At 42.2% G+C, this 26,624-nt stretch overlaps 2 protein-coding genes across 4 annotated transcripts in view; one reads left to right on the forward strand and one right to left on the reverse strand.

Annotated features, from left to right (window-relative positions):
- Positions 1 to 9,041, forward strand: part of itpr2 (inositol 1,4,5-trisphosphate receptor, type 2) — a 70,907-nt gene extending 61,866 nt beyond the window's left edge. For all 3 annotated transcript variants that reach the window (XM_052060795.1, XM_052060796.1, XM_052060797.1), the window contains 5 exons: positions 142 to 263; positions 371 to 536; positions 638 to 798; positions 6,964 to 7,125; positions 8,076 to 9,041. In XM_052060795.1, the coding sequence (XP_051916755.1) occupies positions 142 to 263; positions 371 to 536; positions 638 to 798; positions 6,964 to 7,125; positions 8,076 to 8,156 (692 nt within the window). In that variant the 3' untranslated portion in view covers positions 8,157 to 9,041. The remainder of the gene's footprint in view (positions 1 to 141; positions 264 to 370; positions 537 to 637; positions 799 to 6,963; positions 7,126 to 8,075) is intronic.
- Positions 9,042 to 18,594: 9,553 nt separating this feature from the next.
- On the reverse strand, positions 18,595 to 26,624 carry sspn (sarcospan (Kras oncogene-associated gene)). The gene is made up of 3 exons (XM_052061086.1): positions 26,287 to 26,624; positions 22,364 to 22,450; positions 18,595 to 19,823 (listed from the first exon to the last, which is right to left on the reverse strand). Exons 1-3 carry the CDS (start codon positions 26,506 to 26,508, stop codon positions 19,470 to 19,472), a joined length of 663 nt encoding a protein of 220 aa, XP_051917046.1. The 5' UTR covers positions 26,509 to 26,624; the 3' UTR covers positions 18,595 to 19,469.

A 26,624-nucleotide genomic window follows, 5' to 3' on the forward strand; every position in this document is an offset into this window, starting at 1 on the left:
TGACTAGGGAGGCTTGGCAGGCATACTGTTTTAGCATCTTTTTGCTTGAATAACATGGAACAATTGTTCGCCTTATTAAAAATTAAAATAAATGAAAAAAAATTCGGTCAGACTCACCACTCACTGACTGTGTGTTTATAGATGAAGACGAAGGGACAGAGAGGGTGTGCGACACGCTGCTTATGTGCATTATCACCGTATTGAACCAAGGACTACGTAATGGTGGTGGTGTTGGCGATATCTTGAGAAGACCCTCCAAAGAGGTCAGATCAGGACAAATTTGTGCTGCACACAGATGTCGTTTGCGTTTCGTCGGCTAATTTGCATTTTCTCTTTATTTTACATGTCACCATGTCACCGTCCTATCCAGGAACCGCTGTTTGCGGCCCGCGTGGTTTACGACCTGCTGTTCTTCTTTGTTGTAATCATCATTGTTCTCAACCTCATCTTTGGCGTCATCATCGACACTTTTGCGGATTTAAGGAGTGAAAAACAAAGGAAAGAGGAGATTCTGAAAACCACCTGTTTCATCTGTGGTGTGTACAACTCTGTGCTCCATAAATCCTTCAAATTCGCATGTAAGAGATGAAGCTAAGTTTGGCAGATGTTGTATAAATGATGAGACAATACCTTCCAGGTTTGGAAAGGGACAAATTTGACAACAAGACGGTGTCCTTTGAAGAGCACATCATGTATGAGCACAATATGTGGCATTACCTCTACTTCTTGGTTCTGGTGAGAGTGAAGGATCCCACCGAATACACCGGTCCAGAAAGCTACGTTGCCCAGATGATAGCGGTCAGTGTTGCATGCACACACAACAAACCATTTGCTTTCCAATGCACTGACACTGGCGTTCGATGTGTTTATGACCTTTGCAAACAGATAAAGTGAGATTTATTTTTTATTGAAAATCTACACAAAAAATTTCCACAAACCTTTGTAGGCGGTTGCACAACCCACTGGTGCAGATCTCGATAAAATGCGGACAGGTTCAAATTTGTTGTTTTACAGTCACTCCCATCCATCTACTGCAAATGTCTTACGTCATTTTCAGTGAGCAGGAAAATTAAATGCTAACTACAGACGATATTTGACTTTTGTTAGTTTTCAGAATCACGCCCTGTTTTTTTTTCTTTTTTTTTCTAGTGCATTTACTTTTTGGCACCGCCTTCAATAGTGGGAGGACACGTATGCCTCTACTTCAGAGTCACAATCAAAACAGACAGAGCCTCCATAGGCGTGTGTCAAGTATCATTTCCTTCTGCTTTTACATGTCTGGAGAGAGACACGGTTACATTGCTAAAGTAGTCCACTGAGTTAGCCCTGAGGGATTGAGTGGATTTAGATACTAATTAAACTCAGTCCAGCTCTATTCACATTAGTGCACAAACTTGCAACACTGACACAGAGACCAGCACGTGAATGAGGTAATGGCAGCTAAAGTTGTTATGGTCACTTAATGAATTCAAATAAGAACTCGGAGCATAATGGCACCTCTGGGATTAATGTTGATTATGTGATTGGGCAAAGGAATGCTCAAATTATAATGAGCAACTTGCATGACAAACCTATTACACACTCGAGTTTACTATGCATTGGCAGGTGAGTGTTTATTTTTCATTTCTCAATCCATTTTCTGGAGCACTTTTACTCATTAGATGACCCGGAAGCTATGCTAGCTGACTTTGGGCGCAAGAGGCTGGCTATTCCTTGGAGTGGGAACAATTCAGTTGCATAGGCACATGTTAACACCCCCCCCCCTATACCCCCAGCACACAGGTTAGTCCTTACTCAGAGAGGGAACCTGAGTGCCAAGGCTGCACTGAGATAGTCCTGCAGATAATTCGGATTTCATGGCCTAAAATTGTCAGTCTTGAAATGCTTTGAATGTCCTCTTTGTTAATTTAGTGAACTATTCCAAGATTATCTACACCCCGCCCCCCGCCCCAAAAAAGAAGAGAAAAGGCTTTTGGGCACCTTTAATTTTGGAGAATTCTTTATCTGCTCGCCAAGAGGACGCCAGGTGCAGGGATGCGTCAGTGCAGCTGTAGAAGATGCGCTGGAAACGGTGGGTTAGGAAGTGACTGGTAAAGTGCAGGATGTAAAGCAGTAGATAGTGTTCAGATAGCTCCTTCTATAATGTCGAGCCCAAACCCCAAACATCACCACCTTTACGATTCAATGTCATCTGTAACCTAATGTGGGTATGCAGTACATTTGTTGGGTGCGTTTTATCATTAAATGTTTTATTGAATTTGCAGGTGAGGGTTGACCTTGAATTGACTTGTTACAATTTGGCTCTCGCCCCCATGTGACAAAAGGTTTCAGTACACACATGCCTCGTTATGATGTGCGCGGGATTTGGTGGGTCGCAGCTGATGTGTTGAAAAGCATCATTACTCAGTGCACACAGGGAGTGGATAATATGCGTGTGTGCTTATGTGCGGACGCCGGTGTTTGTGTGTAGAAGGACAGACGCTACCCAAGCAGGTACTGCATCAGCCGAGTTACATAACCCATCTCAAGTGACCTGCTAATAGCGCAGCCTGCCTCACACGTGCTCTCCTGTCCCTTTCACACACACATAACGCGCACGCAAAACACACTGTCCTATTATGAGCTTTTCATTTACCCTCCAGCGCATTTGCACACGCACACATACACACACAAATATGCACTCACGCTCTCACCGTTCAACTTGTACAATGTAGACAGTAAAAACAGCACAGGTGGCAGCGTAGTAAAATAGCCTGCACAGGCCAGAGGTCAATTTTTGCTTTGTCCGATAAAATCTATTGATTGTTACATAACAAATTTCATATTCTTAGCTGGTGTGTGTGCGTGCGTGCGTGCGTGCGTGCGCGTGTGTGTGTGTGTGTGTGTGTGTGTGTGAGAGCGAGAAAGATTAGCTAAGAAAATTGACACAATCATCAGATCAAGTGTGAGTTTGAGATGCTACGGAAACACGCGAGGCTTTGTTGGTCCATGTTCACTCATGAAACAGCTGACATTTTGTTCCGACATACAAGCTCAAAATACAACCAGAATTGCCTTTTGCAATCTGTTCCGACCAATCGTGTTCCCTTCCTGGCATTTTATTGACTTAGCCATTACATTGTTGTTATTTTTACTTGTCAATTGGCTTTATTTAATCAATTGATGTAATTTCTTTTGACTTAAAAGTTGGTCAAAATCAGTGTAGCCTTGATTCTTGAATTTGTTGAATTGTTGACCATATGACAGAAAGTGTGCTGTGAAGAGCTGTCTTGAGCGGAGGCTCTCGAGAGTCTGGTCAAATATTTTGTGGCATTTCCGCTTGTATATTAGAGTGTGTACATTGATAGGATGGTGGCTGTAGCAACCATGAGGAGCACATGGAAATTTGTAAATGCACGCTCATTTAGGTGTTGAAATTGATCTTGGGAGCAACAATGAAGCTAAGTCATTCCGGCAAAATGGCACTAAGTAGAAATGAGATGCACAAGGGCACATGCAAATCTTCAGATTGCCCGCAGCCTTGCATCAGTATCGACTCAATTAGTAACTGTGTTTCAACAAAAAATGGCTTTCTTCTGTTTCTGAAACGCCTTTTTGCCGTCTCAAGAAAGGAAACCTTCACAGAATTTGCGGTTTTGTGAGGAATCTGCAAGTTTCATCCGACCGGTGCAGTCGGCTCCTAAGGATCTACGAGGGCTGCTTTTGACGCTAGCAAACGATATGGGCAAAAAAATCCCAAATTCTTCGGACACTTCTTGACCGCTGCCCATGCACAGCATGATATTTAACAGAATAAGGCAATGGTGGTAATGTTTGGAACAAGAAAATATACGATTAAGATGTTTGTCCCATTTGAGTCACATTATTATTGTGGCTATGTCAGACATGAGGGATCCAGCAGCGTTTTTGTTGCCGTTTTCCTTCTTCAATTTTCTCCCTTCCAAACTGTAATACATGACATCATATACACATAATAAAACTAAATAATAACTGCAGAATTCTGGAATCTGACAAATTAACTTTCATCAAGTACATTGATGACATTTTTTTTAAGTACATACTTTCAGTCCTGCTGATATGCACTTCCAGAATATGCCATTTAGCCAATTCCCACGATGATTGTTGGGTATTAATGACTCAAGCTGCACTGAAAAACTCTTCAGACTCTACGTAGGGCTGTATTCTCCCACACGTGTTAGAAATGTTATTTGTATCTTTTTACTCAACCCTTATTTATCTTGGTACAGCAGAGCAAATATTTTTTGCAGGGATGAGCGAAGAGCAGACAGCAGGTAAAAATAAATACATGAAAGCAAAATATCTCTGAGTGCAGATCACTGTTGTCCCCGCCGACTTTTTTTTTTAATTGAAAAACCTCCAAAAATGCACTCAGTCATAACTACGGCATTCCGATTATTACGGCAAGTATTAAAAAGTGGAGTTAGGGGTGGGCAATAAGGTCCCGCCAATTTTTCTTATTCCTTCAAAAACTGCGAATGATAATTTGATGCTATTTTACCAAAAAAATAAATAAATAAAATGTGCGCTTTGTTGACAGAACAGCTATGGATAAACATTGTTTCTGAGCAATAGCGCGTTTATATTTTAAATTGCTTCATCCATTGTCTGCAAAACATTGCACAATGTATACAATGAATACCTTCCAATTACGTTCAGGCTAATATAGGGGCTCTTCATTGATTTTTCTGAATATTTCTGACATTTATTTCATCCAGATTCTCTTGAATGACAGGTCAGCAAGTGCTGACCTGCGCGTTGTATGGAGCGGTCTACCATTTCTGTCTATTATCGCTGTCGTTAAAAAAAAAAGAGAGAGAAATACAAATTTGATATGGTGATTTGTGTCACGTACTGCATCGCATCACCCTGGAATATGTAAGTCATGCTGGCGGAGTCCCAAACTCATGTCATGCTTTATATGGTGTGTGGCAAAACACAAGTTGGTGTATTACTCTTCACGCCAAACATTTTTATTTTTGTTTGTTTGTTTTTTTTCCCATACATCTGTCATTGTTTTTTTGACCGTCTGTCTTGTCAACCCCCGACTCATTTCCAGGCTAGGGATGTGGGCTAGTCTGTATTTGGTAATCATGTTATTCGCAGTTATGTGACTGAATCCTGCCCGTTGATTCGGAGAATGGAGAATTTTCACTTCCCCCTCTTTTGCAGTCTATGCATGCTGATCGGCCGAATGAGGATTTCATCACTTCCGTCTAATTTGCAGCCAGTCATTATGCTCCTGCGTTTTTGTGCGGGTCCATTGTGGCAACGGTTGATAATGTCAAATTGCACATGGTGAAAGCAACTTTGCCCACAATTATGAGGACCCTTGACTTGTACCCTCTGGCCCACAACACGCAATTCATCTCCAATTTCAAAGTCTGATTGATCTTTTCCACAGATGTCAAAGACATTCACAAGTCTGAGGAAGAGTCCACGTTCCATGATTCGAGGCTCGCCTTATCCTTAAGGGAATGACAGCGCTTTCGTTGTTTCCTCCGGCATTCCCGTCTTATGCGTGTTTAGTGTGGAAAATCTGGATGGGCGAATGCACGTGGTGACAAGTGCACAAGTCAAGGCATTTAAGAGGGCTTGGACGTGCATGGGGGAAACATGGACTTTAGTGTGCGTCACTCCTTCCTCAGCATCTCACACGAATCATTTTTTCCATGCGTGAGATATATTCTTATATAATCATAGGTGGGAGAATACCTCACTCCTTCGCTGCAGCGCGCCGTGACGGTGCCCGTCCCTTCCTACTCATGGCACCATTTGAGTCATTCTTATCACAAGTGGCCAAGAAATATTACACAAGATCAGCTGATGACAGTTTGTCTGCATGAAGCAACGTCTCTCACCCACGAGACGTTGCTGCAGATGCACACCCACAGACACACTTTGCATTTCAGGTCCAAGTCCATTATGTAATGCCAGTGGCTTGTTTTCCTCTTCTCTATGACTTTTTATGCTTGGGGGAAAAAAAAATGAAGTCATTCAAGATGAGCAAAGTTTTGTTGCTCAAGGGCCACATTTGAGTTATAAAACCGACAGATTAGGGCAGGTCATCATAATTAATTCTTTTATTTATTGTAATTCTTTTAAGCTAATTTAACTATGTAAAATAAGCCAATAATTTAACAAAACACTTAAATCATATTTTTGTTACTGAACCAATTATTACATAATACCCCAATAATGACAAAAATAATTTTTTATTGAACAATTTGGGGGGAAAAAGAGATTTGGATAAAGGCATCAACTTGTAATGAACCGTCCGAATATAATTGCTTAGTTGGCCGCATTAAAAACAAACAAACAAAAAACAGCCTATATGTGGCCTGTGGCAATAATTTGCCCACCCTTGATTTGCACGACTGCTTTTGTGCTCCAATGGAAAATCGGCAATCTCCAGAATAATTTTTTTATTTTAAATCCGCTCAACAAAATACCTTTATTTTGGATGAAAAGAAAACACTCGAGAATGACAGCTGACAGATGTGCATTTCCACCTGCATGAAGGTTTCTTTGGCTTTTAAGATTACACACTGTCAAACAATAACACGTGAGTCCAATTTGACTTCTTGATTGAAGAGAGTGACTCATATCCGCACGGAAAAGCCACTTATTAGTGAGTGTGTGACCATGCTTGACCGGAACCGCCGTCGCGCTCAAGTGCAAAGCAAAGAACAGATTCTGTTGTGAGAGGATGATTTCGACTAAAAGTTGATGTCAGTTGCTAACAGCTCCATGTTGAGTCTTCCACCGCAGTCCGGCCGACGCACTTTAACACACCCTGCATCACAGCCTGCTCGGGGCTGACGGCGGTAAAATTGCCGGCGCTGCCGTCCCCTTGACATCCTGACTCGGCTCTATTTTCCCGCCGCTCCGCACTTCATCCTTCTCACGGTTTCTCTCGCACCCGATCTCTCCCTCATCTCTCAGGAAAAGAACTTGGAGTGGTTCCCCCGAATGAGAGCCATGTCTCTGGTGAGCAACGAGGGGGATAACGAGCAGAATGAGATGCGATTGCTGCAGGAGAAACTGGAGAGCACCGTCACGCTGGTTGCGCAGCTCTCCGCTCAGCTGTCTGAGCTCAAGGAGCAGGTAAAGAGCCATCACCCTAACGCCAGCATGTCAACTCTTGACCTGAAAAATATGAGCCGGCCAAAAGGTCGCAGGAAATGGAGCTCTTTTAAGGACCTTGTGATATGCGTTTTGTTTGTCAAATGACTCACACACTTTCAACACCATCTTTTTGTCTGGCTGAAAGTCATCCGTATTTGCCCGTCTCATGCAATGATCACAATCGCAAACGCCCCCACCCCACCCCTTCAGTGTTACCTCACTGGGCATGTGTTCTTTAGTTGCGCCATGATGCAAGTTTCACCACCAATGAGTAACTTTTATGTCACCCCTTTCACTCCTATCATTGGTCAGTCGACATTTTACTTTTTTGGGAGGTTCGGGGGGGGGGTTACTATGTACCCATACAATGGCAGCAAAGACTTTCTCTTCTTTTCCATGCCATTTGTTACACGCAGCACCCCTGACTGTGGGCATGTCCCTCCCGTTTATTGCAGACATTAGTCAAGCTACATGTCAGCCATTGCGCACACCACCAGTGAGTGGATGGCGTGTCACTCTCACTTAAGGTTGGCATTAGTCGTCAGTAACTAAATCCCCCCCCCCCCTCCTCCCCCAAGTCAAGCCTCAACCACATATCCCAAATATACCCAACTTTTTTTTAGAAAGCTCTCAGACCTTTGACAGGTTAAAGTTGGCCTAGGGCCCTTGCGGGTTACTGCGCTGATGTAAGCGTGACTGATGACTCCCTCCGCTGCATGTGATCCCGGTGACAGGCTCATCCTTGTTCCTCTTGCGACAGATGTGTTAACGTAACGCTCACCGGGGGAGCTGCGAGCGCTTCAAATAATCAAAACAACCACCTCCATCGTGGCTGTCCCGTCGACCGGACGGTCCCTGTAATCACGTGTATCGCGTCTGCTCTACGTTGCAAAGTCAAACTCCACCGCATGCTTGTGTGTCCTCCACAGATGACCGAACAGAGGAAGCACAAGCAGAGGCAAGGATTATTGGGTCCGCCGCAGAATAACCACCACGTCTCAAATCACTGAGGGTCTCGGAGCCCAAACTGGACACGATGGATAGAATACCCCACTGTTTGGAAAAATGCATACCTGCAGTTACTTCATCAATGATTGACAGTTGATTAGTCGCAAAGTGCCTTTTGTATGACAGCGCTGTTGTTTCTGGGCCACATCCTCACACCGGTGTGCCGTTCGGGGCAAACTACAAATTGCCTGCACACTTGCACGCAGAGTTGGGTGACTCGGTGAATGATTGGGCAGACTTGCCGCACATGTGCTGGTTGTGGCGTTCGAGTGGCGCACAGAGGGTGAAGGGAACTGTTCTGGTCAGATTAGTTCTTTGCCGTCTCAGCCCTCATGCCTTCGTTTTCTTAATGTCGTCAGATCAGAACGTGAACTACTGGTACCGAGGTCCGTGCTTAGCCGTGAGCTAGGAAAATGTCCTTATCCCTTTTAGATTTCTGGTCAGAGCTTTTTTAAAACTGGAGTATTATTTTGTATTTTTTTTAATTACATTTTTGAGTTAGAATCTTTGCTGCCTTAGCTATGTTTTAAAACTGGATTATTATTTGTTTCAAATGCACTTTTTCCATACAAAAGGGAGAAACCTGGCCAGTTTGGGGTGATTGCCTTTGACTGTGATGCATTTACTGCACCGCTTTTTTTTTCTTTCCTGTTCAGCCAGATTTCCACACAGTAACAATTGAATGTGAATGAAATTGATACTTATGACTTGAAATGGTTTTACTTCTAAATTGTACATGGGAATAGTATGTAGTAATGACTGGAGACAAATAAATGCAATTTTTTTTATTGGGTCATCAACAAAGTGACATACAATAAATGTGTGTCCTCGTCTACTCTTTCTTGAACTTTTTGTCTGTTTAAATAAAGTATATCTAGATATTTAAATGTGATGAACACTTGTGTGACTTTCCCTGAACTTTGTTTCTAAAAACAACTTTTCCATGAACAGAAAGGGGGTGGGCGGAGGGTCCTTCTTCATTCAGGCAGTACAGTCGTTTTAATTGCAGCGTTCGGTTACTTCTCTGAAACTCTCATGCTGTCTTGTGAGCGGTTTCATTCATGTTGCCAACTGACATGCAACAACTCTAGACCAGACTAAGTCACTTACCGGGTGTGGTTAAATGTGTGAAGTGATTTCACGCACCTTTGTTGCCTCTTCTTGACTGGCAACTACCTGACACCAGCAATCTACTCGCTGACAGTAGGAGCAGCATGACTCAAGTGGTAGTGTGGCTGTTTCTGAACGTGAAGGTTGTAGGCCAATCCTTGAGTGACTTTTTTTGAAATAAACCAATACTATACAAGTAAAATGTACTCAAAAACTCGCAATGTAAATTTTATTTTATTAGTTTTTTTTAAAAGTAATTATCACTCCAAATTTTATTTCATTTTATTGCATGTTCTCCCCGTGCCTGTGGAGGTTTTCTCCGGGTACTCCGATTGCCTCCCACGTTCCCAAAAACGTGCATGGCAGGCTGATTGAACACTCTAAATTGTCCCTCGGTGTGAGAGTGAGCACGGATGGTTGTTCGTCTCCGTCTGCCCTGCGCTTGGCTGTTGACCAGTTCAGGGTGACCCCCGCCTACTGCCCGAAAACAGCTGCTATATTATTTCAGTGCACTAGCGCGGGAATGAATCTACAGAACGGATCAAAATCTCAGAGTACATGATGCTCTCATCAGTGTAAAAAGTGGGTGTCCCTTTGACTCTCTTCCAAATGTAAATTTTACTGTTTAAAAAGACTCCATTTTGTGCCAGTCTAGAGTAAATTGACTCTGTGTCTCCTTGGTGGAAAACTGCATACTCAACTACCGGTACTTGACTATTAAATTTCGTGAAAAACAAAATATATCCTGATTTACAAGCTGCCGTTGTTTGATGGGATCTGAAGAGTTCTTTAATTTGATCGTCAAGTTCAAGGAGTCAAAGAGTTCTCTGGTATCAGTGCAGGCAACCGAGTATTGTGGTGGATGCTTATTTTGGGGCTTAATGACGGCCTTGCAGCAGCGTGAGTAAAATCTCAATTCACTAATCAGAGACAATTTGGCCAAATATGAGTCCTAAATGCACAAGTTTGCCACTGAAGAAGATCACCAGCGATAGGAAAAACAAAACGTCTCGTGTACCGATGAGCATAGGACCAAAAATGGAACTTGGAAGAGCAGCAAGCATTTCTGCCCTGGCCGCTTCCAGTTTGGCTTAGCTTGGCTTGGTTCAGTCTTTATGTGAAGCAGCTCACATTACAAGCAGTAATCTTATTTTTACTCTTGTTGACAGTTGAATCACATCCTGTACGTCAATCATTCATCGTCAAAGTTAATGGTGATCGTCAATGTTTTAATGTCTGGATGTGATTTTAAATGACCTTTTTTTCTTTTTTTCTTTTTTTTACACTGATGTGATTTTGTTCAAAACTCTGTCGTTGTTCAAAACTGACCCTGGACTAATCCAATTTCAATTATTTAATAGCAACAACGAGGAGGTTGGGTGCATCCCAGCGTGGATTATGTCCACTTTCGCGAACTCCCTCAACCCATTTGACCTCAGTCAGTCTGTATGGCTCCAACAGTAATCCTTCATTAAGGTATTTATTTTGCTCATGTACCAGGTAATGACAATATATTTGAAACAAAACATTTGGCATGTTTTACTTGCTAAATTTTCTCGCGATGGCTTCCACAACATGACATGACGCTTGCGTTGCTAATCCAACGCAGCAAAAATGCTTCACCATTTTCAGGTTTGTCCTTGTGTAACCCAGAAGATGAACACATCCCACAATCCTGTCCCGCCTGCTCCTGCAGGGAACCCCGTCCCGTCCCGTCTCGTCTCGCCCCTCCCCTCTTGGTTTCGCTTTGCTGTTTACACCAGCAGGCCTGTCTCTGCTCCTGCTGCCCGTGACAGCCATTAAATTTAGCCCACGCGGAGACACTTTAGTGAGCAGCTGTTATTGCGTCGACAAGACGAATAAAGTGCAGCAATCACTGAATGAGGTGGTGGCAGAGAGAAAAAGCATGTGAGGTGAAGTATCTCTCAAGAATATCATTCAGGACTCCCTCACACACAACTGAAACATTCTCACACACATCACTTCAAGGTTTGTTTCGATATATGAGCGTGGTTCACTATGATGTGTGAGAGTGTTTCAGCCGTTTATGTGAGAGGGCATTTTTGTAGTGTGTTGAGTGTTTCTGTGGTCCATTAGAACAAATGTCAGTCATGTATGCGAGCGTGTTTCAGTAGTGTGCGTGAAAGCATTTCGGTAGTGCGGCGAGCAAAAAACAGGCTTGATTTCTGCGTGACGAAGCATACTGCGTGGAAATTTTTCAAAGATTCTCCAACCTCGGGGTATTTTGACAAAAACATGTTCTGGCACGCGACCGGGATTTTCTTCTTTCCACGGGCTGTATGTGGGAGGGCTGTGAAAGAAAAATCATCTCTTCACGTTTTTTTTCTTCTTCAATAAAAGTATGATACACACCATAAGCGTGTTCGTCCAGAAGCGTGGATTTGCCAATGTGGCGGAAACGTTTTTGACTGGCAAACACATTTGAATGTACTTGCAAAATATGTTCAAATGTGCGCAAATTAATCCCCCGGGGGCATCGTGGGGAAAACTGCCCATTTGTTTGTTTATTTATTTATTTGTTTGTTTGTTTGTTTGGTCGTCTATATTTTATCAATACGTTCAAACATACAGTACATGTGAGCATGTCACAGTCACCTGTGAACTAATTATAATAGTTAAAATAAATGTACTCCTTTAAAAAAATACATTGATTAATTAATATGATTTAGTGATGTCCACCAAAGTGTATGATACAACGCAATTGTGAATTGACCTGATACTAAACGTACAAGTGCATATCAATTGACTGTGCAAGTGTAGCTAATTTTGTGAGACTGAATGCAAAGAAAATGCCTGTCTTTGAAATGAAAAGAGTGGACCAAATTATGAGAAACAATGTGATTCCATGTTTTTACCATGTTTTTAAGGTTTTGCAGACGACAATGAAAATATTTTGGGCTAGACTCTATATAGTTCATTGACACTGTACATGTATGCATTTACTGTGTAAATATTTTATATTTTGTTTACTAGAGCACTTTTCCTCATTAGGGTCACGTGTGAGTGCCATTGCTTATAATTGTAATAATTTAGACTCTCCACCGAGCCTAACGTGTGTTTTTGGTATGAAGAATCATGCCGTGCCAATGTGGAAAATATCCAACACGGGAGGAAGTTGAGTGGAACAACTCCACACAGGAAGGGCAAGATTTGAGATTTGAACACTGGCCTTCGCTGGTTCCACACTAAGGCATTTTGTCGAATTGTGCAACAGAAGTCTGTGTTTTCCATTTAGACAATCACAGGTGTATCACGGGTCACCCTAAGCAACATTCTGCAATGTTTTTGTCTTAAAATATCATGTGACCTTACATTTGATTGTTCAGGACGGCGGAAGGTTCCTTCTCAGTGTCTTTTATAAATAAGCATGCCCCCGTGATGACAGGCATGTGACTTGCTGTGTCTAAGCCTTTTGTCCTCACATGATGTGTCATGAGCACAGAACAGCACAAGCACAAAGGTGCCAGCCCTTGTAGCGTCAACCATAATGCGTATTTCATTATTTTAATGTACAAACCCAATTTCGATGAAGTTGGAACGTTGTGTAAAAACATAAATAAAAACAGACTACAATGTTTTGCAAATCATGCCCAATCTCAATTTCATTGAATACACTACAAAAGCCAGATATTTAACATTCTAACTAATACATCTGATTGTTTTATGTATTTATTTATTTATTTTTGCAAATAATCATTGACATAGAATTTTATGGCTGCAACACGTTCCAAAAACGTTGGGACAGGTGGCAAAAAATAAATCAAACACCTGTTTGGAAAATGGTCTGATGAAGACAAGTCACATGCCATCATGTGACACTCTGAAGAAGGCGAAAGATGTCCGCCAAAACATGAAAGGTAAATAACAACCTAAAGATTGTCTCAGATAAAAGAAACCAACAAGTTCACCCTGTTTGGAGTATCTCACAGGGAAGAGCCTACCTGGGAACAGGTCGGTGCCATAATTGGGTATAAAAAGAGCTTCGCTGAATTGCAATTAAAGTACAAATATACCCGACATTGATGTGAAAAGGATATCAGCACCATTCACCAGTCAGTAAATACAGTTTAGCACTACATCAGTAAGTGCAAGATAAAACTCTACTATGCAAAGCAATAGCCGTTTATCAGCAATACCAAGCAACGCCACCAACTTCCCGGGCCTGAGCTCATCTGAGATGAACTGATGCAAAATGGAAAAGTGTTCTGTGGTCAGACGAGTCCACATTTCAAATAGTTTTTGCGAATTTTCAAACAGCATAAAAAACATTCGGACTGTTATGGATACAAAGTTCAAAAGCCATGTGATGATGGTATGGGGCTGTGTTAGTGCCAACGGCATAGGTAGCTTACTCATCCGTGAAGGCACCTTTAATGCTGAAAGGTACATACAGGTTATTGGAGAAATATATTGTAGCGTCGCCACTTTGAGGCACAAACTCTGTAAGTAGTGTTCAAATGCATGTTTTGTGTCAATTATTTCTTCAGTCATTGGTTGACTTGTTTCATCATTCACTCGTATTTTCTCCAGTTTACGATGATAATTTTAGTACTGATGTGACACCGTGATTGTGCATAACATGTTGACTAATGACTTGCCAACACTTGTCATTGTGTGGGTGTGAAAAGGTAAGCTTGTTCTTCTGCTTTAGAACATTTAAGTTCAATTGTTCTCACTCCCTGGAGAACGCCACAATATGCCGCCATCCAAGCTGCAGCATTGTCATTGACGTGCCTGCTTACGTAGTTTTATAATAATAATAATAATACATCACATTTGTAAGCGCCTTTCACAACACTCAAGGACACTGTACAGCCAAGACCAATAATAAAACACAGATAAAATAATAAATAAAGAAAGAAAGATTTAAGGCGGGTAGGCAAGTCTGAATAGGTGGGTTTTGAGCTGGGTTTTGAATAAGGAAAGAGAGTCAATATTACGAATGTTGGGAGGAAGTGAGTTCCAGAGTTTGGGGGCAGAGCGACTGAAGGCTCTGCACCCCATTGTACTGAGACGGGCAGAGGGTAGAAAAAGGTGGAGGGAGGATGAGGACCTGAGTGAGCGAGAGGGAATGGAGATTTGAAGAAGATCTGACAGATAGGGGGGCGCAAGGTTATGGATGGCTTTGAATGTATAGAGAAGTATTTTGAAGTTGATTCTAAGTTTGACAGGAAGCCAGTGGAGCTGTCGGAGGATGGGGGTGATATGATGGAAGGAGGGGGTTCTCGTGATGATCCGGGCTGCTGAATTCTGAACAAGTTGAAGTTTATGGAGGAATTTTTGATGGACACCGAAGAGGAGTGAGTTGCAGTAGTCAATACGGGAAGTGACGAGACTGTGAACAAGGATAGCGGTGGTGTGCGGAGTGAGTGAGGGACGGAGGCGGTTTATATTGCGAAGGTGGAAATGAGCGGACCGGGTAATGTTATTGATGTGGGAGTGAAAGGATAGTGAACTGTCAAGGATGACACCCAGACTCTTCACCTGGGGGGAAGGAGATATAGTGGCATTATCAATTGTGAGGGAGAAACTGTCGGCTTTGTTTAGAGTGGATTTGGTACCGACGAGTAGGAGTTCAGTTTTATTGCTGTTTAGCTTGAGGAAATTGTGGGTGAACCAAGATTTGATTTCTGAGAGACAGTGAGAGAGGGACGAGGGTGGGAGAGAAGCGTCGGGTTTGCTGGAGAGATAGAGCTGGGTGTCATCCGCAAAGCAGTGAAAGTGTAAGCCAAATTTGCGGAAAATGTTTCCGAGTGGAAGGAGGTAGACAATGAAGAGGAGCGGACCGAGGACAGAACCCTGGGGAACACCAGAAGAAACGGGGAGGGATTGTGAAGTAAAAGAATCAACTTGAATGAACTGAGAGCGGCCAGTGAGATATGAGTGGAACCAATGTAGAGGGGTGTTGGTGATGCCTATGGTAGAGAGTCGATTGAGGAGGATGGGGTGAGAGATTGTGTCGAAGGCTGCACTCAGGTCAAGGAGGATGAGGATGGAGATAAGGCCAGAGTCTGCTGCCATGAGAAGATCGTTTGTGATTTTTATGAGGGCTGTTTCAGTAAGTAGTAGTTTTGCAAGGCAATGCCTAACCACATTCTCCAGGATTAGACTGGCCTGCCTGCAGTCCAGACCCGCGTCCCATTGAAATGTGTGGTGCATTATGTAGCGTAAAATACGACAACGGAGACCCTGATGTGTTGAACAGGTGAACCTTTACATCAAGCAAGAACGGGAAAAAAATTCCACCTACAAAACTTCAAGAATTAGTTTCCTCACTTCCCAAACGAATATTAAATATAAAATCAGAAAAGGTGATGTGGTACACGTGACCTCGTCCCAGATTTTTGGAATGTATTGCAGAAATAAATTCTAGGTTCATGATTATTTGCTCAACCAGTAACGTTTCTCAGTTTGAACATTAAATATCTTGTCTTTGTCATGTATTCAATCAAATATAGGTTGCACATGATTTGCAAATCACTGTGTTCCCTTTTTATTTATGTTTGTCCCAACTTCATTGGAATTGGGTTTGTATACTATTTTTGTTGTTGAACATATGGTTTACAATAGACGTGTGTCCAGCTGTACATCCCGACCTCCCAACTCAGGTACCGGTCGTTCCGAGACTAATTTGCAACGCGCCAGTGCTGATGACTTGCCACAACAGGACAATCTTTGAGGAAACACTGCAGCTCATTTGCTATGAGAAGTCATACTTGTCACGTCTGAATTAACCGTTTCGATCAGTGTCAAATACATGTGAGTTTTAACAGAGGTCACATTGTCTCTCGCTGAAGTCACACGAGAGTCATACATTTGGTTTCAGGCTTTGAAAGCAGCGCTGATAATGAAGAAAGTCACTCTATTACGTTGCTCAAAGATTTTTCCTTTGCACATCTGAGTTGTTAGCAACTTACAGGGCCAGTGTGCCCTAAACACAGTAAATGCGTAGTGCGGAACGGATATGCGCAACTGTGATGTGCGTAGACTATTACATTGAAGAAGGAGAGAGGCAATGATCGTTGCAATGACATCACTGGGCATCGATGTCTTCACTTATTTTGCTGTGAATGTCTTTCAATGTTGTATTTCTAACTACGTGAAGCACATTGAGTTACTTTATAGATGAAATGTGCGATACAAACAAAGCTTCCTTGCCTTGAAAAAATATATACACGGTTAACCTTTACGTAGCGAATGTCATGTTCTTGATTGTGTTCCAGGTGCACCTGGAGTGAAGGGCGTTTCTCTCCAGCAGGTGCACCTGTGCCTCATTTCCCCCTCAAGCACAGCCTTGTACTTCAGGACTACGACTTCTGCTACACCCCCGCGACCTTAGTGAGGATTAAGCGGTCCAGAAAATGGATGGATGGATGGACTTCTGCTACACCTTGTTGGATTATTGACCTTGCTTGCTATTTGTGCTTCAAGTGTGCTTGTCTAGAACTCTCGATACCAGCCATAGTTGTTCTTCTTTTTGTTCATAGATCCATGTGGTTTTTGTTGTTCTGGTACAGTGGTGTCTAACATACGGCCCGCAGGCCGGAACCGGCCCCGAAGAGGTTCGATCAGGCCCACAGGATAATTTAAAAGTGAAAAAAAATGCATAAAAGACACGGAATTCATATTTTTAATTAGATGCAATTCATGGATTATCTGCTAGGGGCACACTGTTTTCTCCTTAGTTTGTAAAGTGTAGGCAGTGATTACATTTAGATTATATATGCGCATGTGTAAATGGTTTAAACATTCCTTTCTTTATAAATCTCATTTAATCTTAATTTTAAGATTACTATATTTTTCAATACCAATTAGACATTTTCCGATATTCTTGTGCTTCACTTCACCAAATTTATAGACCAACTTTGGTTATTTATAGCAGAACATGTACCGAGGCCGTATGCGGCCCAAAATGTCAAATGAGTTTGACACCCTTGTTCAAGTATTTCTCTTTATTTTCATGTTATTGGACTTTTGGATATTTTGTTTAGGTGTCCAATTGAACCTTGCCTTTTCAAGCGCTTTTGGTTTCACGCGTTGTTTTTGCTGGCACCTTGTGTGACAGGTGATTTCAGTTTATACTTTGTCAGTGCGATTTTCTTTCATATTTTCGGAACCGCACTTTGTCCGAGCTTGCGTTTTTGGAATCCTAAAACATCATTCGGTATGGACGGAAACTAACAGCAAAGAGGGACTTGTAATTCTGAAGACTCTACGGGTCGGGAGCAAGCAAGATTGGTCGCAGGGAGGAAAGGCAGAACAAGAGGACACTCGTGCTACACTTGAAGGTGGATGTTGTAATGAAACTTTGTGGCAGAATCCTGCTAGCCATTAGGCAGGAATTTGTCTCCAGTCTCGGTCCACACTGACGATACGCCACAACCACCACAGAAGCCCTGGTTACCATTAATTGAATATGTTGTCACGCCCTCTGCAGCGCTTGTAAAGGAGTTGGCAAAATGCCCGAAATAAGGGCGGTCATTGATCCATTTTAGCCAATATATCGGTGAAAGTAAGTCTATTAATTACCTTCTCAATTTCTACCCGATCAATTCACCGAGCCTTTTTCAGCTGAGAGACTCTTTCATGTGACCAGTTTCATGCACGCTTCTGAAATAACACATTTGACCTTAAACTATGACTATAAAGTAATAATGTTAGCATTATGTGTCATTAAGTATTAATGATTTATCCATTTATGTGAAGACACCGATAATGCAAATGATTTGCCACAATGATTTGGAAACATATCAGCATGCGGCGCAGTTTCTGTAAATCTCTGCCAGTGTTCACTTTTTTAATGATCGCATCCACAACATTCCGAGGAATTCAAAATGTTCCATCACTGATCAGTTATTTTTAGAATCGGCTTGCAAGATATTCAGGTGGGAAATTTTATTGATTTAGATTAGATTGTGTTTTAATTTGAAGTATTTTTTCATTCATATGTATTTATTTAATTCAGGTTGAATTTATTTTTATTTATTGCCTTTCTCCACCTCATGCACACAAAACGCATACATTGCTTGTTCCTGTCCCGCTGCCTGTCAGAGTACCCCTTTTCTCTCCCTCCCCGCCCCTCATTTGCATCGTCCCGTCTCTCTCTGTGACCACGGTACTCTAATTGGACTTCTGCAGACAATTTGAGTCATGTTGGTGGCCTGGCATGCTCCTCTCTGTTCCAAAGTGGAATTCGGAACCCGACGCGAAGAAAATCCACTGTTGCTGTGTGCTGATGTTGCTCATGTTGTATATTTTCCATTTCCCGTTACAAGAGTTCAGTAAGTATCGAAAATAATACCCGTGAGCCAAAATAGTCAAAATATATTCATTTAACACAAACAGTATGATTGTGATTTTTGCTCTGGCTCAGTACAGAGAGCCCGTAATGCTCTAATAAAGCTAAATAAGAAATGTAAGTATAATGTTCTGTATAAAATAAAATATGAACAAAAAACATATTATTAAATGAATACTTCTTCCTGAAAATGATAGCGCTTTTCTTTTGTTGGAGAAGTTTATTTAAATGTTGTAGCCCGTCAGTGTCTTCATAAAAGTTAATGATCGCAGCACTGCAAGTTACAAACCATGCAATTGGTGGGGGAAGTATTTAAAAAAATGTTTTTTTACTTTTGTCGTTTGCTTCAACACTTCAACATCTGACACATAGAAATTGAACCACATGCCGCTGAAAATGAAGTAATGTGACTCTTGGGCTGCAAAACAATAAATTAAAAGCAAGACACTGATTTCCATGGAGGGTTTTGCCTTGGTTGGCAGAGAATGCAAAGACTTTCACCAGAACATAAAAATAGTCTGTTAGCGATATACTAAGCGGGCTGGCTCTAAGAAGGTCAACACTGAAAGTGATTTTTTTCACAAGGTTGAGCACATTACATGCCATTTTCATCTTGTGCATTACGCTCTGCAGTACAAACGCATTTAGAGCACATACTTGCTTGTGATGGAATAACTCTGAGGTTTGAAATCTCTTACAAAATGCGTGCATGCCTTTATAATTTGATGACGCTTCTGAAGCAAATGACTCTGCTCACCAGTTGCGACATACAAAAGTGGTACAAAAATGCATTTTATACATCACACAATTACCGCACGAGATGGGCAAGACATCACGCGAAAGAGCCAAAGTTGGCGTGTCCCCTGTGATCTGCTGGGTCATCCTGTTAAGCCTTGTTCCACCGCTGGAAGGATCCGATTTGAAGGCCGGAGAAGAAGACTTGGTAGCGGTGCTTCCACATGATGAAGGCGCCCACAGCGCAGAAGAAGGCCTGGACCAGGTTCAGCACAATCTGGAGCAAATGGTAGAGCGCCAGCGTCTCGGTGATGTTCTGGCAGTCGCGGACGCCCTCGTAGGTGAAAGTGCGAGCTATGGGGTCACGAGGGTCCAACGTGCACACGCAGGCCTCGGCGGTCGGCATGCAGCTGAAGCTGCTGATCTGAGTGTGGTGGTATCCGGCAAAAGCCATAACCAATGTGGATATGACCAGGCCGAGGACACACAAGGTAAAGTACAGGAGCTGTGGGCAGGAAGAGAAGTGTCACATCACATATGATCAATATTGTTCTTGTGCGAATGCTGAGCGATGCATGTTCATATCGGGGCCGTTATTGAATGCACATGTCCAATTGATGAGTGTTGCCGCATTTTTTGCCGAACTCGCTGTTCTCCAGCAGGAAGCTGAACAGCCAAATTCACAAGCAAGTGTATGACCCACCCCTGGGCACCATGTAACTCCGCCCCTGGACTAGTGCTGAACAGGCCCGTCGCACAGTTCTCAGGTTCGGGCCCCCAACACACTGTTCGGAGCAGAGCAGTGTGTAGGTTTTTCTCTGTACTTGCATAGTTTATTTCTGACTTCTTCCCATGTTTCCAAACGTTAGTTGAAGACTTATTTTTTAAATTGCCCATTTTTTTTGCTGACTTTATGCCCCGCCGTTTGATTGGCGACCAGTCCAGGGTGTCATTCACATCATCCAAAGTCAGCTGGGATAGGCTCCAGCTCACTTGCAACACCAGTGAGAATAAGCGGCAAAGAAAATGAACGGATGGACTTTTTACTGAAAGACCAACGGCCTGATCTTGGACAGAAAAAGCAATGAGCTTCAAAATATCAGTCACATTGCTGTGATTTCATTTCTGTTATGCTCACAGCCCCTTTGGAATGTTATCTAGTATTTCACAGAATACGCTGTGATCTATTCGTCAGGGCTTCATGCGTTTCTTTGATTGGAATTATTTCAGCTTGGCTGGTAGTTTGGAGATCTTATTGTTCTTCCACTAGTTTTCCGACTGTTGTTGTTTGCAGGCTGTTGCTATTGCGTGGTGAGGTTCTCTTGCGATAAAAGGTAAACGATTTCGTGGCCAAAGATTATCTTCACTGTGACCTCAAAGGACATGGCTTTCGCATATTATAAAATGGCACGTGACCTAAAATGACCCCCCACAAAATGTATGCAAAATGTACTTCAGTCGAGACTTATAATTATTCCCGGTTACATAAAGGGTACGATATGTTTCCTCTGTTTTCAGTCTCCTCGTCTCATGATTAACCAGGAGAAGTCAAACTGAATAGGCAAACTAAACAGGCGTGCTGGCTCAATGCTTGTTGCGGATTGATTTCAAAGAGATTACCCATAATTCCACAGGGCAAGACCTAACCCTCAGATCAGGAGACCTGCCTCCTGTTTTGCATGTGTGTATGTGTATGTGTGTGTGTGTGTGTGTGTGTGTGTGTGTGTGTGTGTGTGTGTGTGTGTGTGTGTGTGTGTGTGTGCGTGTGTGTGTGTGTGTGTGTGTTTTGAGTGACTGCCACTATCTAAAAATACAGTTGTAAAATGTGACAATGACTTTATGACGTTCATGCAATTTCACAAGTGCAGCAACACTGAAGTTTGATCTTGATCCATCACTTACATAACTGCAGCCTTTATTCGCTGGCGTGTTTGCGCTCACTTACATCCTTCTTATGGAATTATGCAAGATGATGAGCGCTGCTTGATTCCAAATGGCATTCTCGCTAAGTTTGGAACAGCCGTGAAATGTGAAGCATAGCCGGCTAGAAGGGGGGGGGGGGGGGGGTGCACGGTCACGGGGAAGGGATCAACAACTGTTTCATTGCTTGACTGAGCATTTGGCGAAGGAAAGAAGTGTTGCCTGGTGGTTGCTTCCCTTCGCTGCATGCATGTTTCAACTTTAAAGAAGATATTCCCAATGGATTTTTTTTTTTTACTTTTTATACAAAAAGTTGACACACGGGTCTGTTGACTGCAGATACTTCCCTTCATTTATTTTCTATACGCACCATGGTAAAATGAAATATTTGAAGCAGCTCTTGTATGATGTATGAGTAGTTTATAGTGGTTTTACTGTAATGCTGTTTTGGGCATTTTGGTTCTTTGTTCCATAGTCTCAACATTACATTAGGATTCATACTTTTGACAAAAGATTACAACAGTTTTAACACGAACTGCACACACACACACACACACGCACACACGCACACACACACACACACACACACACACACACACACACACATATACATTATATACATAATGGATTTGTTATGTGGCCTTGCAATATTTCTTCATAAATTCTTTGAACTCAATGAATAGAACCTTCATGAAAAGTGTGTGCGCAAACAAGAGATGACTGATGAATCGAGAACTCTTGCTAGGTCATACGGCACTGTGATAGACTGATGTGATCTACTTTAAGATTGCAATTGCATACATTGTCTGGTGAATGAAAACGACTCCGGGATGTTCTATCCAAAAGAAGATATAACTCTATAACTATAGCTCTATAACTTGTTTCCACTCCTTCCACCTCTCCCTTCCTCCCCCTTCTTACTTTCCATGGGTTCCACTTAATGGAATTTTATCCCTAAACATTTAGTCACATCATCATTTTTAAAAATGGTTTCTTAGCAACAAGGGCCGGCTCAATGTGGCCCAATCTCCACGATGCCATTTCCAATCTTGTGATGGAATTAGAGGACCTCATTGACTGTCAACACGAATGCATCCCGTTTACTCATGCACAGTGTAGACTCACCTTGACAATGAACTGCACTGTTGAGCGCTCATCTGGGTGATAGGTGACACAGTACAGGATGAATCCCACAATGGCAACCAAACAGAGCTGCAAAAACAATACAGCCACCACAGCTTCATTAGTTTTAATCACGTTTAAAGTTGATAATGTTGTGCGTGCGTTTGCTTTGGGCCCTAAAGCCCAACACATTGTTTTGCTCACATGTTGACGGCTGCCACTAACACACTGCATATTCATTGATTACATGACTCTCTCACTCCCACAGACACAGTCTTTCTTTCCACACCGCAGTTTGTCTTGTGACTAACGTGCAGCATCTTGTTTTACGGTTATTCCCGGGTTCTTAAGCACTCACCAAGAGTCTCTGGAAAGTTTTTGATGACGTCAGTGTTTTTCACTTGGATTCGTCTCGTGAGACGCTAACTCGGGATGCTGATGACCAGAGATGTTTTCGACAGGCCACTAAGATAGGGCCGAATCATCCACAAAAGCTGTTTTGTTCAATTTAATGCACCCTGATTTATTGAAGAAAATAGAAAACATGCCCTCCTCAAGCGCTTCAATAGGTAAAGTTGCGTCAGAGGTGCAGAAGTCAAATCACACGACTGGGCCTCGTGAACATCTTGAGTGGTTTGTTTTCACGACTTGCAACTTGCTTGGCTACAACATATGAAAGCCTCAACTGTGACTTACTATTTTCATATATGGCGCACATTTGCTCGGCGTGGTTTACGTGCTGGAGCAAGTTTGGTTGCCAGGGTTTGGGAATTAGCACCATCCTAAGCGCAAACCGGAGTTTTATCTTTTACATACCCCCAGTGCCCCTGAACATATGGTGACCGAAAGTAGACTACAGTAGACCTTAGACCAGCTTGCAGCAGGTCTAAGTTGTGGTGCAGGTGGTGTGATGTGATTTTGTTGAATTTGATCGAGGTGTAAGCAGACAGATTCTGAGCTCTGGGGATACGTGTGGGATGGATGTCATTGAACTGTATTTCATTAAAAAATATGACAACAGCGGGCATCGAACTCTCTGAATCACTGTCGAAATCAATTTACTGAACGCATTATTTTTGTCATTGTCTTTATTGTATTTATCAAAACACCCCCTTCACATAGACACACATGAACAATCGGGGTGGAAGGCAGTGCCTCAGTGCGCACTTCGCAGTGTTGATCCATGATCACCTTGGCAAACTTGACATCATCGACCTGCGAAGGTCTCCTTGCAGTTCCTGATAAACATATTTTGTACGCTTCAATATTCTGCATGGACTCCAGTGGGTCAATTTCTCCTTCCGCAATGTCAAGGATGGCGTGCACCTCTCTTAAACTGATTTTGAAGAGAACGACTGGGGCCGCTTTCATTAGCCAGGAAGTAAGCCAGCTGTGTTCACTCACACAATAGTGCAAGCGGCCCTTTCAACAGCAACATCCAAGGTTTGCGACTTAAAAGTTGGAGACACAACATCATATTTACATCTGTCAGACACAGGTAAGCTAGTTTTGTGAACTTTCAAGCTAAACTGGTTCTGTTAGCCGTTTGGGAGCGTCTGCCCCCTTCACCTATAACATACAACATGCATAAAGTGAATGCCTCACTTTAACACATTTACACACACTAATAAATTTGAGAAACAGGTTGGCACCAAAAATAGCATATTGCCAGCGTCCAACTGAGACCTCTAATTCAGCAAATGTCACATGTTTTTTCACAAAAAAAAGTAATGATGTTACTTTTACAAATTATTTACTAAGGTAAAGTGTTGAAAATGGCTTGCTCTCTTTGACATTGCAAAGACAATGCAAAGGTCTCTGGAAAAGTGGTGATGTTGGAGGTACAGTGTATGGATTCTGCCGGTTGCCAACAAAATGCAGTTTTAAATCTAATTATGACAGTACACGTTTCACATCATCAGAGTTAAAAGCAATGAAGAAAGTTTGACAAAATATGTATCAGCAAAGTAAAGTAAGCCCTCATGCTATCGTTATTTAAATAAATAAATACATACATATGAATTCTTATATATATATATAGATATATAGATCTATCTATCTATCTATCTATCTATCTATCTATCTATCTATCTATCTATCTATCTATCTATCTATCTATCTATCTATCTATCTATCTATCTATCTATCTATCTATCTATCTATCTATCTATCTATCTATATATATATAAATACATCTATATTTAAGTTGTTCATTTTAGTTTGCAGAAATGCAAATGAAATTGTGTGCGTGTTATTTTTTCAAGCGTAACAAATTTACTTTTTGTTATGAGCTGTTGAGGGGGGAAAAACATCCAATAGATAGAGATGCAGTATCAACCTTCTGACAGATAATGCCACTGTCATATACACATTTGAGAGCATTTGAGATATTGTTTTGAAGCCTAATCAGCTAACAATCGTTTTCAGGGTTAACCGGTTGGCAGTTTATTGATATTGATCTCGTATCAATCCAGGTGGAAATAATTCTCGGTCAAAGTCTCTTCATACTATTTTCATCAAACTTCCCATGTGATTAAAAAAATGTGTATCCTAACCAACACATCACCTATCTTACATCTGGCTGCAAACTCCAGAGTATGTAAAAACTCTCCATCCTGTCAGGACACTTACATCACTCATTCAAAAAGGCTATCTTTATGTCGTCATAGCCTTGAAGTTAGGGAGTTATTTTTCATCCCCCATTCAAAACAATAATAAACCTCACTGACAGTGTTAATCAAAACGGAACATTACTGGGTAAAAATATTTTTACACAGATTTTGTTTTGGGTACTATTGCATTGTGCAAGTGGCCAACATGTATACTCTCACTACTGTATATGCAACAAATGTGGCAGTTGGCAGTCAGCTGATTATGCTGACATTCAGTTTGCCTCAAGTGACTGTGTGGCTCTTCTTAGTTGACATGTATAATTATATGGATGCTCATCTTCTCAATATAGGACGTTGGTTTAACTCTCTGGCCTTTTTTGAGTCGGCTACGAGAGGAACGGTCACACCACATGGAATGTGGTGTTCCCTTATGTGGCTACTTTGTTGGATGAACTTTGAAGGATTTGAAGATACACTTCAAAGCCAGCAACATCCTTTGACAAAAGCTGGTTTACTCCAAGGACAAAATCTCTCGAAACAAAATTCTGCTATGTTGTTTATGAAACGCAGTATAGTTAGGAGGGCAGTGACCTCGACACTAGAGAGGCAAAGCCACCGCCACACAAACACGTGGCACAACATATTGTAGGAGGGCAACCTCTTCGGGTTCAGAGTCAGCTAGTTGTGTTTGTCCCAAAAACAGACCACCCGACGCTCCATCTTTCATATCAAAATGGATCGTCACTTGGTAGACTTATTTCATAGTATTGGCTGCAAATGTTATGGTTTTATTCTTTCAGAATTGACACTAGTATAAATAAATGAAGCTGGTGTGTGTGTATCTGATTTTGCAGTGTAGTCCACTGTTATTAACTATTGTCTAGTGATGTGTGACAATGGCGGTGAGCAATATTATTTTTAACCCTTTTTTTTTCAGTAAAATAAATGTACATGAAAAATAATGACGTTATCAATTCAAGTTTTTACTGCTGGAAATAGCCGAATAATTTTAGTATGCCTTTAAGGTCAAAGTGGCATGCTTCACTTTTACGATTGTATTGTACTACGCACTTACCTTATCAAACAACACAGGTTTGATTGGACATTGTCAGTTCAATGCAAACTACTTCGACTAGATCTTCATATTATAATGTGATCCTACCGGTGTTTTGTCAGTTGAGTGAGGTACTGTGGGACCACTGCCAACTTGCATGCAGTGAAAACAGAGGCACATTGCCTTACATGCACGAGTAACGAGAAACCAGAAACGTCCATGCAAGGAATGGAGAAGTTGAGCACGAAGACGGCGCTTACAATGATCCCAGCCCAATGTGGCGTCTCTCTGGCCAGGAGTGAAGGGCTGATGGCCAGCATGAGAAAGGCCACCACTGTGACGGCTACCCCCAGGAGCAGCTGCGACAGGGCCACAAGCAGAGGGAAGCGGCACACTCTGCACTTGCGGTCGTCGTCCGCCGCTGCACTCTCTTCTTTCCTCTTTCCGCCATCCCTGTGCTCTGAGGAACCTTTCTTGCCCATGTCTCAAAATCTGTACCTCTCAGTGCTCACCACTTTTTTCGGCACTGTTTGAAAACGGCCGAGCTTGGCTGCCCGCTCGCCGTCGGCCTCCCGCCCCCACCTCTTATTCCCCTCCC

This window comes from Hippocampus zosterae, chromosome 3, assembly GCF_025434085.1.
Source record: "Hippocampus zosterae strain Florida chromosome 3, ASM2543408v3, whole genome shotgun sequence".
Classification (NCBI taxonomy): Eukaryota; Metazoa; Chordata; class Actinopteri; order Syngnathiformes; family Syngnathidae; genus Hippocampus; species Hippocampus zosterae.